Source organism: Gouania willdenowi, chromosome 18, assembly GCF_900634775.1.
Source record: "Gouania willdenowi chromosome 18, fGouWil2.1, whole genome shotgun sequence".
Classification (NCBI taxonomy): Eukaryota; Metazoa; Chordata; class Actinopteri; order Blenniiformes; family Gobiesocidae; genus Gouania; species Gouania willdenowi.
Window position 1 is genome coordinate 5,497,732 of NC_041061.1, and position 14,105 is coordinate 5,511,836.

A 14,105-nucleotide genomic window follows, 5' to 3' on the forward strand; every position below is an offset into this window, starting at 1 on the left:
CCAAGGTCAACGCAGCCGTCTCCCAGGAAGTTTTAGAGCACTTCATGCTTCCTGCTGCTGACCAACTTTATGGAGATGCAGATTTCATTTTCCAACAGGACTTAGCACCTGCACACAGTGCCAAAGCTTCCAGTACCTGGTTTAAGGACCATTGTATCCCTGTTCTTGATTGACCTTAACCCCATAGAAAATCTGACTGACTGATCCACTCCATGCCACGCCGCATTGTTGCAGTAATTCAGGCAAAATGAGCCTCAACTCAGTATTGAGTGCTGTACATGCTCATAATTATCATGTTCATACCTTTCTGTTGGTCAACATTTCTAGAAATCTTTTTTTTTTGTATCGGTCTTAAGTAATATTCAAATTTTCTGAGATACTGAATTTGGGATTTTCATTAGTTGTCAGTTATAATCATCAAAATTTAAAGAAATAAACATTTAAAATATATCAGTTTGTGTGTAATGAATCAATATAATACAACAAGTTTCACAGTTTTCAACTTTTTCATGATATTCTAATTATATGACCAGCACCTGTATATAGTATATGTAGTATACAGTATATACTCATTGAGTTTGTATAGTATGTATAGTATCGTGATGAGATTCCAGCTCTACTGTACAATTGAAGTGTGCCAATACATCGATTATTAGACTAATCATGATGTGACACGTGACCATTCAATAACGATTCATAAATGTTCAAAAATTATTCATTTTCCCAATAACTAAGTGACAGGAATACGATCGCTGCTCGCGGAACAAAAGGAAGGTAAAGTCGCGGATGTCGCCCGGACACCTGAAGAAACGGAGCAGGTGAAGGAGGCGATAGCGGCAGCTGACGCCTCCTTGTCCAGTGTTCTGATTGTGGCACATTTGTAACGCCATGCAGAGTCAACATGAGCAAAACATAGAGAGGAAGAGAGAGAGAGTGAGTGAGTGAGTGAGTGAGTGAGTGAGTGAGTGAGTGAGTGCTGCGTTTTCTACCTGTAGTCCTGAATCTGGTCCTGGATGTCCGGCAGCACCTGCTGCTGCAGCTCAGACAGCGGCCCTCGGATGTCCTCCTGGGCGTGAAGTCGGCTCTCTGAAGGGACGCCACACGTTAAGACTCTTCATAAGTTAAGCTGTGATATGGATCATTTTACATACTAGTACAGTGCCCGTTGGAAGTATGTATTCATACAGTGGGAGGAGCTTAAGTAGAGTTGTCAATTATGGTCAAATGAGAATGTGTTTGAAGGTTGGATGTACAAAGAGGTGTACATACTCTACTGTTATAAAGGGATATATGTGCAGGTGCAAAGATAAATAGCGTGTGCAATTTCCCTGGTTTAATTCTATGGGACATTAACATGATAAATTAATAAATAAAGTTCGCACCAATGCGGCGGTTTAGGTAGAATCTGATAAAAGACATAAATTTGTACGAATGAAACTATATTTAGCATTTAACATTCCTTAATGCAGGGGTGCTTTGTGTGTGTGCGTGTGTGTGTGTGTTACAGTTAGTGCTGTTTATTGTAGGTTTTGGTGTTAAGGTGCTGTTAAAACCTCTCCTCTTATTGTGTGTGTGTGTGTGTGTGTACACACTAGGCGTGTGTGCAAGCTTGTAAAACATTTTCAGGTTGAACAGACCCTGCGTCGGGGAGAAATTTGCTCCACGCACAGACAGACGGTCCTTGCTCTAATAGAAAGATATAACAAATCCACGAAAAAGTGCTACAAAACCTTTATTTACTTACAGTAAATGAGAAAGTAAATGTGTTTTAACCTTTAAACAAACACTTATTTTACTAGTCTTTAGTAAAAAAAAAAAAGTCAATAAATTAGGGGTGTGCATTAACAATTCACAATTTGCATGTTATTACATTTCAAAAATAATAATAATTTGAGTCTTGTTACATGTCGGGCTCTAACGCTCCCACACTAAAAATATGAATACCAATATTTTCATGGATAAAGACACCTAACAAGGTAACCCAGCGATGAGAAACATCATATGATAAATAATTGTTTTTAGTATATTTTACTGCTGATTTAAACAGTGTTCTTCAAACGAGCAGACATTACAGCCTCATAAAGCAGTCGTTCACCTTGTGTGTTCCTACCGATATCTGTGATGTACTCCTCTCGTACTTTGATTTTCAGAGGCTGCAAAGGAAAGAGCAGCACGCTTTCATGTAAACTGGTGAGGACATCGGTGGAGATGAAGAGCAGAAAAGAAAAGCATGCACTCACTGCGTCTGGATCCAGGAAGTGGGAGCAAACCTGAGGGGCGAGGGCTCGGGCGTCTTTGGGGCTGGAGCCGAGGTAGGCCTCCACCGACAGGTAGAAGAGCTGCAGTAAACGTGAGAAAACAGTTAGCGACAGTTAGCGTTAGTTAAAACTAAAATATCTCATCTAATTTTTAAAGGCAACTAATCTAACCTTTAGTGAACTGAATTAAAAACTAACCCATCTACCTACAGATAAGAGCGGCTGACGCTTAATCAGAGCAAATTGAAACTAGCCTAAGCTAACGGTAGCTAAACTTGAACAAATTCATGATTAATTAAACTAAACTAACCTCAGCGTTGTTAAGCTAAAACACACTCAAATAAAAACTAGCCTAAGCTAATGTTGGATAAACGCGTACAAATCCATGATTAATTAAACTAAACTAGCCTCAGCAGTGTTAAGCTAAAACACACTCAAATAAAAACTATCCTAAGCTAACGTTAGATAAACATGAACAAATTCAAGATTAATTAAACTAAACTAGCCTCAGCAGTGTCAAGCTAAAACAAACTAAAATTAAAACTAGCCTAAGCTAACGTTAGATAAACATGAACAAATTCAAGAATAATGAAACTAAACTAGCCTCAGCAGTGTCAAGCTAAAACAAACTAAAATTAAAACTAGCCTAAGATAACATTGGATAAACACGTAGAAATGTATGATTAATTAAACTAAACTAGCCTCAGCGTTGTTTAGCTAAAAACACCGAAACTAAAACTAGCCAAAGATAATGTTAGCTAAACTAATTTAAGATTTATTAAATGGAACTAGCCTCAGCTTGGTTACGCTACAATTGTTTTTCATGAAATTTACTTTGATCTCCTGACATGTGCCGACTGTCAGCTGTCAGTTTTCCTCAGATGCGTCTGCTGATCACTTTGATGTTTCTTTGACTTCCACCTAATAATTCCAGCAAGTTCTTTTTGTCTTCTTTTTGAATAATGTGTTTGGTTTTCATTTATTCAGACAACTGTTTTTCGGGACATTGACTTTGATCTCGTGACATGTTTCGACTGTCAACTTCCAGTCTTTTTCAGAGGTGTCTGCTGATCGCTTTGATGTTTCTTTGACTTCTGCGTAATAATTCCAGCAAGTACTTTTTGAATAATATGTTGTGGTTTCATTTTATTCAGACAATTGTTTTTCAGGAAATTTACTTTGATCTCCTGACATGTTTCAACTGTCAACTGCCAGTCATCTTCAAAGGCATCTGCTGAATGCATTGATGTTTCCTTGACTTTTGGGATAATAATAAGATAATAGGATAATCACAATCAAGCTAAACATAAACAATCAAAAAAACACTGGTGTGAACAGCCTTGGGATGGAAGGCGACTCCCTCTACCAGAACCAGTATTAACACTGACCAGAGGATTGGGGTCCAGGAGCTGAGTGAAGACGTATCTCATGAACACGGTCATGTGGGCGGGCCGCGTCTTCAACAAGTCGATGTCCTGAAAGGGTCCTTCCATCTGTGGGGTGGGACATGATGGTTTTAATGAGGGGAACCAATGGGACGCTGCAGAGGCAGAGAGACTAAAGCTCACCTCATTAAAAGCATAACCATCCTCGTCTTCATCTTCCTCCTCGGGGCCGATGATCTGAGCTCTGGTCCCCTGGGAAAATGAATTAGAGAAGAAGAAGAAGACTAACATTTTATTTTCACGTTGTGCAGCAGTTTTTATCTGTAATAGTTTATTTACAGTTAAAAACAAAACAATTTATATTTTTTAAAAATCGGTTTCAAAAAAGAAAAAAAGAAGCACTCATGTAAATTAAAAAAAATTAAATACATAGAAATATACATGGAAAAATAGCTGAGATAAAATAATTTAAAATTTCAAAAGAGTAGAAAATAGAAAAACAATAGCTAAGACATGATCATTATTAGGAGAATAAACAAATTATTTTTGTATTTTTTTTAAAGCAAAAGAATAACCCAGTTATATGATAATAATTAAAATAAATAAAATCAAAAAAGCTAAAGAATAGCAGAGAAAAAAAAATTATTAGAAAAACAAAAGCTAAGATAGAATAATTAAAAGCTCTATAAATTACGTTAAATCTTAAAAAATGCAAATCATAGCTAAAATAAGTTAGTTGTTTTAATTAAAAAAAACTTAGTAATCATTATAAATAATTAAATAAATACATTAAAAAAAGGTAAAGAATAGCGGAGAAAAAACAGATTAGTAAAACAAAAGCTAAGATACAATAATTAGAAGCTCAATAAATTCATTAAATTAAAAAATGTAAAATAATAGATAAAATAAGTTAATTGTAATATAAGTTGTTTTTTTTGTTTTTTTTAAAGTTGCATTTGTCGTGAACTGCATTATCATAAATATGTGTCTGTGTGACATTTCAATATATAAAAAAACAATAATCCTGATTCTGAAGATGCTGCAGGAGCTGGAAATAGATGCAAAATGTAGCCATAAAAATGTCTTAATATAATCTTCGATTTAGTCACTTTTGTTTCACCAGATATAAATTAGCTGTGAAAAGATAAAAAGAAAAAATTGAGGGAAAAATATGAGGTTTATCAGAGTTTTTCTACAAATCTATTCCAGGAAAAGACGGAGGTTCTCTTTATACACACAGAGACGAAGGCGTGTGTGTGTCGGCTCACCGAGTCAGACAGTGTGTGTGTGTCGGAGTTCTGCCGTCGGTGGAAGGGGTTCCGGAAGGAAAATGAGGGGGATGAGTGGAGACTCTCAAATGCCTGGGGAGGAGGAGGAGGAGGAGGAGTAGGACCAAGGGGACGAGGTGAGCGGCTCTGTCACATGCATAAACACACAGGTGCACACACACGTGCACACTCTTGTCAATGAATCTTACCTCTCCGTCTCCTTCACTGGAGTCCATCGACAGCCGTCCTTTGAGAAGAGAGATAGAGTTCAAACCATTTCTGACAAACAGCCGCTTCATCCGTCAGTGGTTAGAATGTAAAACAAACCTTCTCCGGCCATGACGTAGCTGGAGATGGACTCGGCCCTCGTCCCATCCTGAGAGAGCAGAAAGACAGCATTAAAGACATACAAACCAATTTGTTTCCTTTTACAAAAAAAAGGTACATATATTTCATATATAGAAATGATGCAAAGTAGAAGTCAACCTAAGATGACAAATGAAAGCATGATGAAAGAAAAGAAGAAAAAAAATCTAATAAATAAATAAATATAGAGGTATTCATTGCAGCCCGAGCCGTGATCACTTAACCTCTTTAGCCCTAATGGACCCGCCGGCGGGGGCAACTCCAGCTTCACGGGCCTTAATGTTGTAAAGAATGAATGAAATCACATGTTCCAGACCTCTCCGTATTCCTAAGAAACTCAGCTAAAACTGTAACCAACACAAAGTCCAAACAAAAGTCAACAACACATACACCAGGCCATGATGTTCAAAGAGGGAAAAGTTTACGACTTTCGCAAACTCTGCATTTTTCCACAGCTGTGAGTCATAAAATCAACACAGAGCTCAATAACAATAGCCTAGTTGGAACTACAGGCCGAGCTGAATCCACTGATATACACGTCGGGTATGTTACGTACCAAAACACCAAAGTGGCTGCAGTTGATGTCCATACATTAGTTAAATTATTTCTGCATTTTTAGCCTTCCCTATTGAGAATTGGCTTTATATTTCATGTAAATCTGTAGTTTTTTTTTTTTTTTGGGCAGACTACAGATTTCTGTATTTAAAACAGGATTTATTGTCACCCAGTATCATATATTTCCAAAATGTCACATCATCTGTAACCACTAAGGGTCCTACTTCAATCGGAACAAAAATTAGCCATGTAGGTCATGTAGAAACTTAAAAAAAACGTTATTTGGTAATGGGTCAGGGATTTTCGGAGAAAAGCGGCTCGGGCTTAAGAGGTTAAGAGCATTTTGTAGGTTTCATAGTTTTGTTCACCTGGTCCTGTTGGATCTTGACACGGACTTGGTGCGCTCTCCTCTTGGCTCTCTCAATGCATTCCTCCAGAGACGGGGAGGGATTCTTCAGCTGCTCGTCCAGCAAGCCCTGAACCAATGGGATGGGATTTAAAGGAGATGTCGTCACGGAAACAAAAGAGCATGAAGAAAATCCGACATTTTGTTTTAAACCCCTCATTATTTGTTCATCATATATTCTGCCGTGATTACAAATTTCTTTAACTTTTAACCCACCTATTATCCTTGGGGTCAAATTGACCCCATTTAATGTTGATTTATATTTTTTAATTCATATTTCATGACCTGTTGGAATTTGATGAGTACAATTTATCAAGCATAAAATTATAATTATGATGTTTTTTTTCAATGTGCTGAACACATATTGCATACATTGGTGTTCCTCTGGGGTCAATTTGACCTCGAGCTGTTTTAGCTTTGTAAAACTTGTCTTTCTGTATGTGACCTTACATTCCCACAATATTTTTTCTGGAGGGAAATATCTTTGGGGTCAGATTGACCCCAAGGGTAAAATGTGTTTGTAATATTTGCGGATAATAGGGTGGTTAAAGCAGTGTGTAAACATTTAAACATTTAGTTGAACAGAAACTTGGATGATTCCATTACATCACACATTGATGCACATTGAGGCTTTATAACATGTTCACACCTGCAGTTCAGCCTCTTCCTGCTCCAACATCTTCCTGAGTATCTGCGTGGCATGTTTTTGTACCTCCGGGTCCTGACACACACGCACACGCACACGCACACACACACACGCACACGCACACGCACACACAGTTCACAATTCACAATTCTCAGTTCACAGGAGGACCAGCCACACAGTCTCACCACCACCTGATCCATGTTGGATCAATCCGTTGGGCTCACCTGGAGAGGTCGGGGTCCCGTGATTCGTTGGGAAGGGGTACTACTCAGCCCAGAGGGCGGGGGTGGTGGTGGGGGGGGAGGAGCCTCCCTTTGATTAGGTGTGAGGTCGGTGGGGAGGGGCTCTAAGGGTAAGGTGGCTGCAGACGGAGGAGGTCCTTGTAGCGTCAGAGCGACATACGTCCCAGCTAAAGCAGACACAAGCAGGTTTAATCAGCAACGCCCCTTGGAGCAATATGGCCACTTTGGCGCTTAAAGAAAGCATTAAACAAATGTTTAATGCTCACATTTGATCAGCTTGACCACCTCCTGGTGGGACATGGAAGACACCAAGGAGCCATTCACCTGAAAACATGAAGGACATGAGCAAAAAATACAAACAACTGTCGGGTGGGGGCCCTGCCCCTCTGTGGATGAGTGGGCCACCATGCAGAGCACAAATACATCTAGATGGTGCGGTCAGGCGTGGTGGTGGGCCTTTAAGGGGTGTGGCAGGGGACTCGCTTTGCGGGGTCTTTCCGTGCCATATAGCGGTCTTGCGATGCGTGGTGGTACCTCTCCTCTTCTTATGAGGCTGAGTGCCGGCCTCGTCTCCTGGTGGTTTTGAGGTGGTCTTCGCTGGTTATTGCATAACATCAGGTGTGTGCTGTTGATGCGTCTCCTTCTCACAATGGCGGTTGTCGATCAGTCACGCTCCAGTGGGGGGCATTGCCCTGGTACTCGTGCAGTCTGGGGGGCTGCGGGGTCTGGGCTGCCATCTTTGGGGGTGTGCAGCCCAGCTGGATGGCGGCCGGTTTGCGGGGTGGGCCCTCTCTGGGGGGCCTTGTACAGACGCTCACGCTTGGGGGTTTCCAGTGCCGGTGGGGTGCCCTCAGGTGCTGGCAGCCTGGCGGTTTTGGTGGTTGGTGAACTTGCATGCCTGTGGGTGCCCTGGGGTGCTCGGCCAGCGCTCTGGGGTACTGGTGGGGCGGATTGCGGCGTCCTGGTGATGGTTCTGGACTGGTTCCCTCTGGCCTTGGATTCAGCCTCTGCTGACTCTAGGTCCAGCCACCGGCAAGGCGCCCACTAGCTGCCTGTCCGGCATGGCACTGGTTGCCTCCGGGGTGTGGGCCTCCGCCCCTCTGCTGATGCCTCAGCCGGTGGGGGGTTGCTACCGTGCTGGGATGGGGTGGTGGGGTGCGCTGGGTCCTCAGCTTCCTGGGGCTTTCTCGGGTGTGTATGTGGGGGCCTTTAATTAAGATTTTTTTCACCCTTCCTTAGGGAGGGCTGGTGATGGTCATAATTATGCAATAAAATGTATGTATTTATTTAATAGCAATAATGATAAAAATTAGATAAAAATTTTAAAAAGATACAAAAACACACAGTGGGTGATACCTTTATGATTCGGTCTCCCTCCTGCACCCCGGCTTTGACCGCCGCACCACCTGAGCAGGAACACATTGGGTTCAGATATTAAAAGACAAGCAAAGGGTTTGGTGTCACCAGTTGCCCATGTCTGATCGAATAATGTTAAAAGAGAACATTTCATTTTCATACCTCCTTTAACTTCTTAACATTCTAAATAATGAAAGTGTCCATTTGGACTAAAGTGGTGAGAATTAAGAAGGACATCAACTTGTTTTTAGGTTCTCAGTCTAAGGTGATCTATACTGTTTAATGATGATACCTGGTCGAACATTCTGCACCAGCTTCACTCTCTCTCCACACACTGTGAAGCCAAAGCCAAGCTGGTCCTTCTGCACCACCACACATCTCTGGACCAAACCAGGGCCTGGAGGCAAGAACACAAGTTAGAACCTGATGAATGTCCGCTGTCCTGTCGTGTAAATGAATCCAGAAGTATGGATCACCTGTGCTCTCGGCGACCACCTCGACTGTGGGCTCCTTCTGCTGGACGGCGGAGGATTTGGCAGAGTCTCCGATGGTCAGACTGCTGAGCCTGTGATTGGTGGAGCAGAGGAAGAGAGGCTCAGTAGGAGCTGGGAGGAAACGGGCACTTCAAAACACTCTGAGGAGGCTTTTAAAGGGGGCGAAAAGAAGATGAACAAAAAGTGAGGAGAGGATCGAGGAGAGGCATACAACTGGATAACAAACCAACGATAGAAGCAATTCAGTGCAGGCATAAAAAAGCAACAAGAAAGCTATAGACGGGACTCACCAAGCAGCGAAAGGGCTGAAAGTGAAGCATGACGGAGAGAGAGAGAGAAAGAGAGAGGAAACTTAGAATAAGAAGCTGGAAAATCAGCAGAGCCTCTGACGCTTCAATACTCTTTACCCTCCTAATATCCTCAAATATTTCTAAGACATTTTACCCTTGGGGTCAATCTGACCCCAGGAATATTTGCCTCCAGGAAATAATTTTCAGGAATTTTTGTGTCAGGCACTTTGTTTATTTGCTGAATGCATAAATAACACCTTGATAATGAAACCTTGACCTGTTCTCTAGCGCCACCATCAAAGCCAAACTTTCAAACTAGAATTAATTTTTCTTGAATATTTTTTATCCAAATATTGTCAAATTTACTGACAACATTAATGACCACATCATTTTTGTGTTTTTGGAGGAATTTTGTGGATTTTTAGAGTCATTTTGAAAATTATTTCCAATTTAGTGCTTCTGTTTTGGAGTCATTTTTATGTGTTTTTCAAGACATTAATAAGTCATTTTTGTGTATGAGCCCTATTGGTTGTGGTCACACTTTCACTTTAGAGTTAGTGTATCTTGCAAATCTTTCATCCAAATATTTTCTAATTTGGGGTGCACATTCAGGATTCTCACAGAAAGAACCATATTAATGATTGATGTTGGCGACCCTCCCTTTCCTCTCATAAAGATATGTATTTACTTATTTTTTATCTCCTTTCTTGTAACATTTTTGGGGTTATTCACTATAAAGTCCTCTGTCTCAGATACATCCTCCTCTCCGTTACTTTTACTGTGAAAGAGCTGTTCCAAAATTTGGATATTGTCTCCCCCCTACCCCCCATGCCATGTATCAACTCAAAAGTATCAACTCTGCACCTACAGATGTAAGGTCACACACAGACAAGTTACAGACAAGTTTTACACAGCTAAAACAGCTTTGGGACAAATTGACCGCAAGAGATTAGTTAAAGAAGTCAAACATCAGAGCAGAGTCGTTCAAACACTTGTAAACAATGCACACACACGCACACCAGCCCTAGCACCGGTCCTACCTGAGCAGGTGAGTGTTTTTCTTATTGGCCTCCCTGTCGTCACATGACACACACACACAGTGAGAGGGAAGCACACGAGCACAAGGACACAGCGGTGAAGGCAGTGATGGTGGAGAGAGCAAGGAAACACACAGATGAACACACACATGATACTGAACACACACTGCTATATACACATCTATAATAAATGTATGGGTTGGGACTTTAACGTAATTAAAGAAAAATAACGCACTGTTTTAAAAAAAAAAAAAAGCATTTAATCACTTTTTTTTGCACTCCAAACAGCGCGGAACCGTTCTCATTTCACGAGTTCCCGGTACACTCATAATACTGATGCACAGACCACAACACAAGAAATGGGAGAACCCAAAGAGAAGTCATTGCTGTGTTTCGTGGGTGTTTATTTTAGTTCATAAAATCAACGGATGGCAAACTAAAGCCAAGTTGTGAACAAATTGTGCAAGAAAGAATTTGCCGATCACCAGATCTGTTGCAGCATCTGCTACCACCTCAACGCTAAACACTGTTAGCACGGACAGCTAGCACCCACAATGCAATGCGCCAAACGTTTCCCACAATGTCAATTAGAGTGTTTTATAGCGGAGAATGAAAACAATTTCAACCTTTTACATTTTTATTTCAAGCAAGCGATCTTGATTTTATGGCTCTATGAGGTTGACACTGTGTCTTTATCTGATTTTTAAAAAAATATCGTCTCCAGCAGCTTTAAACTTGCTTTGTGTATCTTTACTTCAACTGGTTTTTTGTATCCATGCAAATGATGGCGTTCAGGGAACCACACGTGTTAGGATGCAACACGATGGATTAATTCCTGTCCTGGAGGGCCGCTGTCCTGCATGTTTGTATCCTGAAATGTATGGATCCAGGTCTGCAGAAGCTCAGCATGAACTCCTGAACCACTTCCATGGGCTCGTCCAGGATTGGTTTGAATTTTTAGTCACTTTTAACCCATTATATTTCTGATTAAAACAAGGATTTACATCTTTAATATGACTATATACTATGGTGCAAATAATAATGAACTACATATATTATTCAGATAAATAAATAAAAGTGGTTATCACAGAATTATAGAAGGTCACCAGACGCCTTCAAGAAACAATTTGAGCCCATTTTTGCCTATTTTTACCGTTTTCCTGAAACTACTCCAAACTTGCCTTATTTTAACCAATTTTCATCACTTTTTCTTGCAATATTTTTGCTTCTTTTAATGCATTTTTGCTCCATTACTCCCATTTTTGCCACTTCATCTAATTTCAATGCCTTTTCTACACCATTTTTTTCCCTTTCAAGACATTTTTAGAACTTATATAAACCATTTCCACCACTTTCCCCTTATTGTTGCATATGTTGACCAATTATTGTCACTTTTAACCTCTTCACCAGATTTCATGCTTATTTTTGCCAATATAACCACAATCACAATTTGTAACGCCAATTACTTGCCAGTTTAAAATAATTGTTCCTACTTTGTAAATTACATTCCCCCAACCCCAGCTCGCCACTTTAAAGCCAAAATTGACACTTTGAACCCTTTTTGCCACTTTAATTTGCGCATTTTAACCAATTTCCCATTTTACCACCATTTTTTGGTGACTTTTAACCCATTCTATTTATGATTAAAACAAGGATTTACATCATTAAGATGACTATTTACTATGGTGTAAATGATAATAGTAATAAACTTCCTGGATAACAGTGAATATTATTCAGATAAATAAATAAATGTGTTTATCACAGATTCATAGAACAATAGACCATCATTTTACTGACTTTATGGATGAACCCCAAAAATCTCTCCCCTTTGTTCCCCCTTATAGATGGTCCTGTCTCCACGTGACTGTTCTTCAATGTTCATGTCTGTGTTCAACCACCTTCAGCTACAGTGGGGGTCCTTAATTTTGGGGGTCGCGGGCTGAAAAGGTTGAGAACCACTGCTCTACTACACAATCACCAACCTCGGATGCAGGACTTTCACCTGCCAATGGGTTTGATGTTGAACGTTTGACACCCAACATGTGAGGACCCAGGGGGAGGCTCCTACCTGTCCAGGGTGGAGGTGGGCTGACGTAGACTCATGTCTGGCACTCTTCTGCTTCCTGATGATGAAGATGATCTACCGTCACTGGGTCGTGGCCTTTATCATCCTCACCATCATCTTCCTCTCCAGTCCACAACAATGGGAGCTTGTGTGTTGCTTGCTTTTCTTATCAGATCTCCAGCTTCTGGTTCCACTGGGTTCTCCTCCTCATGTTTCCCATCCACATACAGATGGACTTTCCAGCAAAAAGAAAAAAAAAAAAAGGATGTGGCTCAATCTTAACTAACACCCCAATCTGATTACTACCTGCACTTGTTTACATCAGTGGGGTTAAAAACGCGTATGGTAAACAAAGCCTGGAGCAGCAGCAGCAGGAGGAGGAGGAGGAGGAGGAGGAGAAGGCTACTGGGTGCGTTGGATAATAAAGAACAGACAACTCCTTTTTGCAGGTTCATGAATCATGAATGAAACGTCTCGATGTTCTCCAGGTCAACAACAGCCATGTTTCCAATGTGTCTGGGTGAATCCTTCCACACTAAGCTGTACACATGTGTGTAAATAACACTAATGCACCTGCCCGATAGCTCACCTGTGCTCCCAATGGATCGAACCAGTGCAGGTTAATCAACACGTACCAGTTTAACCAGTCAGCAGCGTCTTTTAACCACTACAATAAGTGGAAAGGAAGCGATTTATCACAGTGTAAAATAACGCACAGAGCTACAATCAGCTTTGCTTTGCTACGGGAGCTAGTTAGCTAGCAGTTAGCCGAGGTTAGCCCTTGCGCACTGCAGTTATATGTTACAGTAGTAGTACTTAGCAGCACAGTGGGGAATAAAAGCTGCAGTGTATTTCCAAAGCAGAACTGTGATTGTTAAGGAAAAGCCAAAGTGGCTCCTGTTAGCTTCACCGATAGGCCTCCTCCAAGCAGCGGCATCGCGTACGCGCTTACGCCGACTTCCAGCGCTCTACGTGCGGCGTCCAGACGCGGCTCGGCCCGCCGATTAGCCAGCGATGTCCGGCAAAGGAAAGGAAGACATGGTTTCAGTTGCCGATCGTTCTGGCGTTGAAGGCAGCGATGAATGGATATTTTTAGTGTGCAAAAATCAGACGCAAAGTTGCATGTTAGCGAGTTAGCCAGTAGTCCAGCTTTGGTCCAGAGTCACATCGGAGAGCCGCACCTCTCCAGCAGCTGTGCCATTGAATCCCCGCTTTGTTTACATCCTTTCCCGGTGTGGATCTCTAGTGCTGGACGTGGATCCTGCTGCTGGGCTGTTATCGTGGTGTCTTCACCGGCTGTGACTGAGCCTCCAAGTCCTCAAAGATCAAACATGCAAAACACGCACAACAGCGACACCTAGACAGATGGATGCATTACCATTCAACACTGGTGAGTAGTAGAGATGGGTGCCTTTCACGATTCGATTTGAATCCCGATATTGTTTCCACGATTCGATTCAAATTTAAAAAAAAAAAAAAAAACTCATCAAAGATTGATAACTTTTTTCATATTGAATAGATAAATCATAGATCACATTTATTTAGTCAATATACAGATTATTCATCTATTTATTTAAATAATCTTTAAAGAATATTTTTAACTAATACATTTTTTTTCTTATAACCTTACAAACTGTTTGAACTCATAAACAAAAATAAACTGCATATTTCTTCATTTATCACCATACAAAGTTGAACAACAAAATATATTGGTGTTGTTTTGCATTATTTTTCTGT

General features: G+C 40.9%; 1 protein-coding gene across 1 annotated transcript in view; it reads right to left on the reverse strand.

Annotated features, from left to right (window-relative positions):
- LOC114480795 (rho guanine nucleotide exchange factor 11-like) overlaps positions 1 to 13,734 on the reverse strand; it is a 31,178-nt gene extending 17,444 nt beyond the window's left edge. The window contains exons 1-19 of the mRNA XM_028475219.1: positions 13,550 to 13,734; positions 12,372 to 12,603; positions 10,307 to 10,339; positions 9,267 to 9,281; positions 8,959 to 9,047; positions 8,775 to 8,879; positions 8,483 to 8,532; positions 7,393 to 7,450; positions 7,109 to 7,293; positions 6,888 to 6,959; positions 6,201 to 6,308; positions 5,239 to 5,287; positions 5,121 to 5,158; positions 4,912 to 5,004; positions 3,827 to 3,895; positions 3,647 to 3,751; positions 2,241 to 2,339; positions 2,111 to 2,153; positions 990 to 1,086 (exon numbers count right to left, since the gene is read on the reverse strand). Of these exons, the coding sequence (XP_028331020.1) occupies positions 990 to 1,086; positions 2,111 to 2,153; positions 2,241 to 2,339; positions 3,647 to 3,751; positions 3,827 to 3,895; positions 4,912 to 5,004; positions 5,121 to 5,158; positions 5,239 to 5,287; positions 6,201 to 6,308; positions 6,888 to 6,959; positions 7,109 to 7,293; positions 7,393 to 7,450; positions 8,483 to 8,532; positions 8,775 to 8,879; positions 8,959 to 9,047; positions 9,267 to 9,281; positions 10,307 to 10,339; positions 12,372 to 12,406 (1,343 nt within the window). The 5' untranslated portion in view covers positions 12,407 to 12,603; positions 13,550 to 13,734. The remainder of the gene's footprint in view (positions 1 to 989; positions 1,087 to 2,110; positions 2,154 to 2,240; positions 2,340 to 3,646; positions 3,752 to 3,826; positions 3,896 to 4,911; positions 5,005 to 5,120; positions 5,159 to 5,238; positions 5,288 to 6,200; positions 6,309 to 6,887; positions 6,960 to 7,108; positions 7,294 to 7,392; positions 7,451 to 8,482; positions 8,533 to 8,774; positions 8,880 to 8,958; positions 9,048 to 9,266; positions 9,282 to 10,306; positions 10,340 to 12,371; positions 12,604 to 13,549) is intronic.
- Between the last annotated feature and the right edge of the window lie 371 nt (positions 13,735 to 14,105).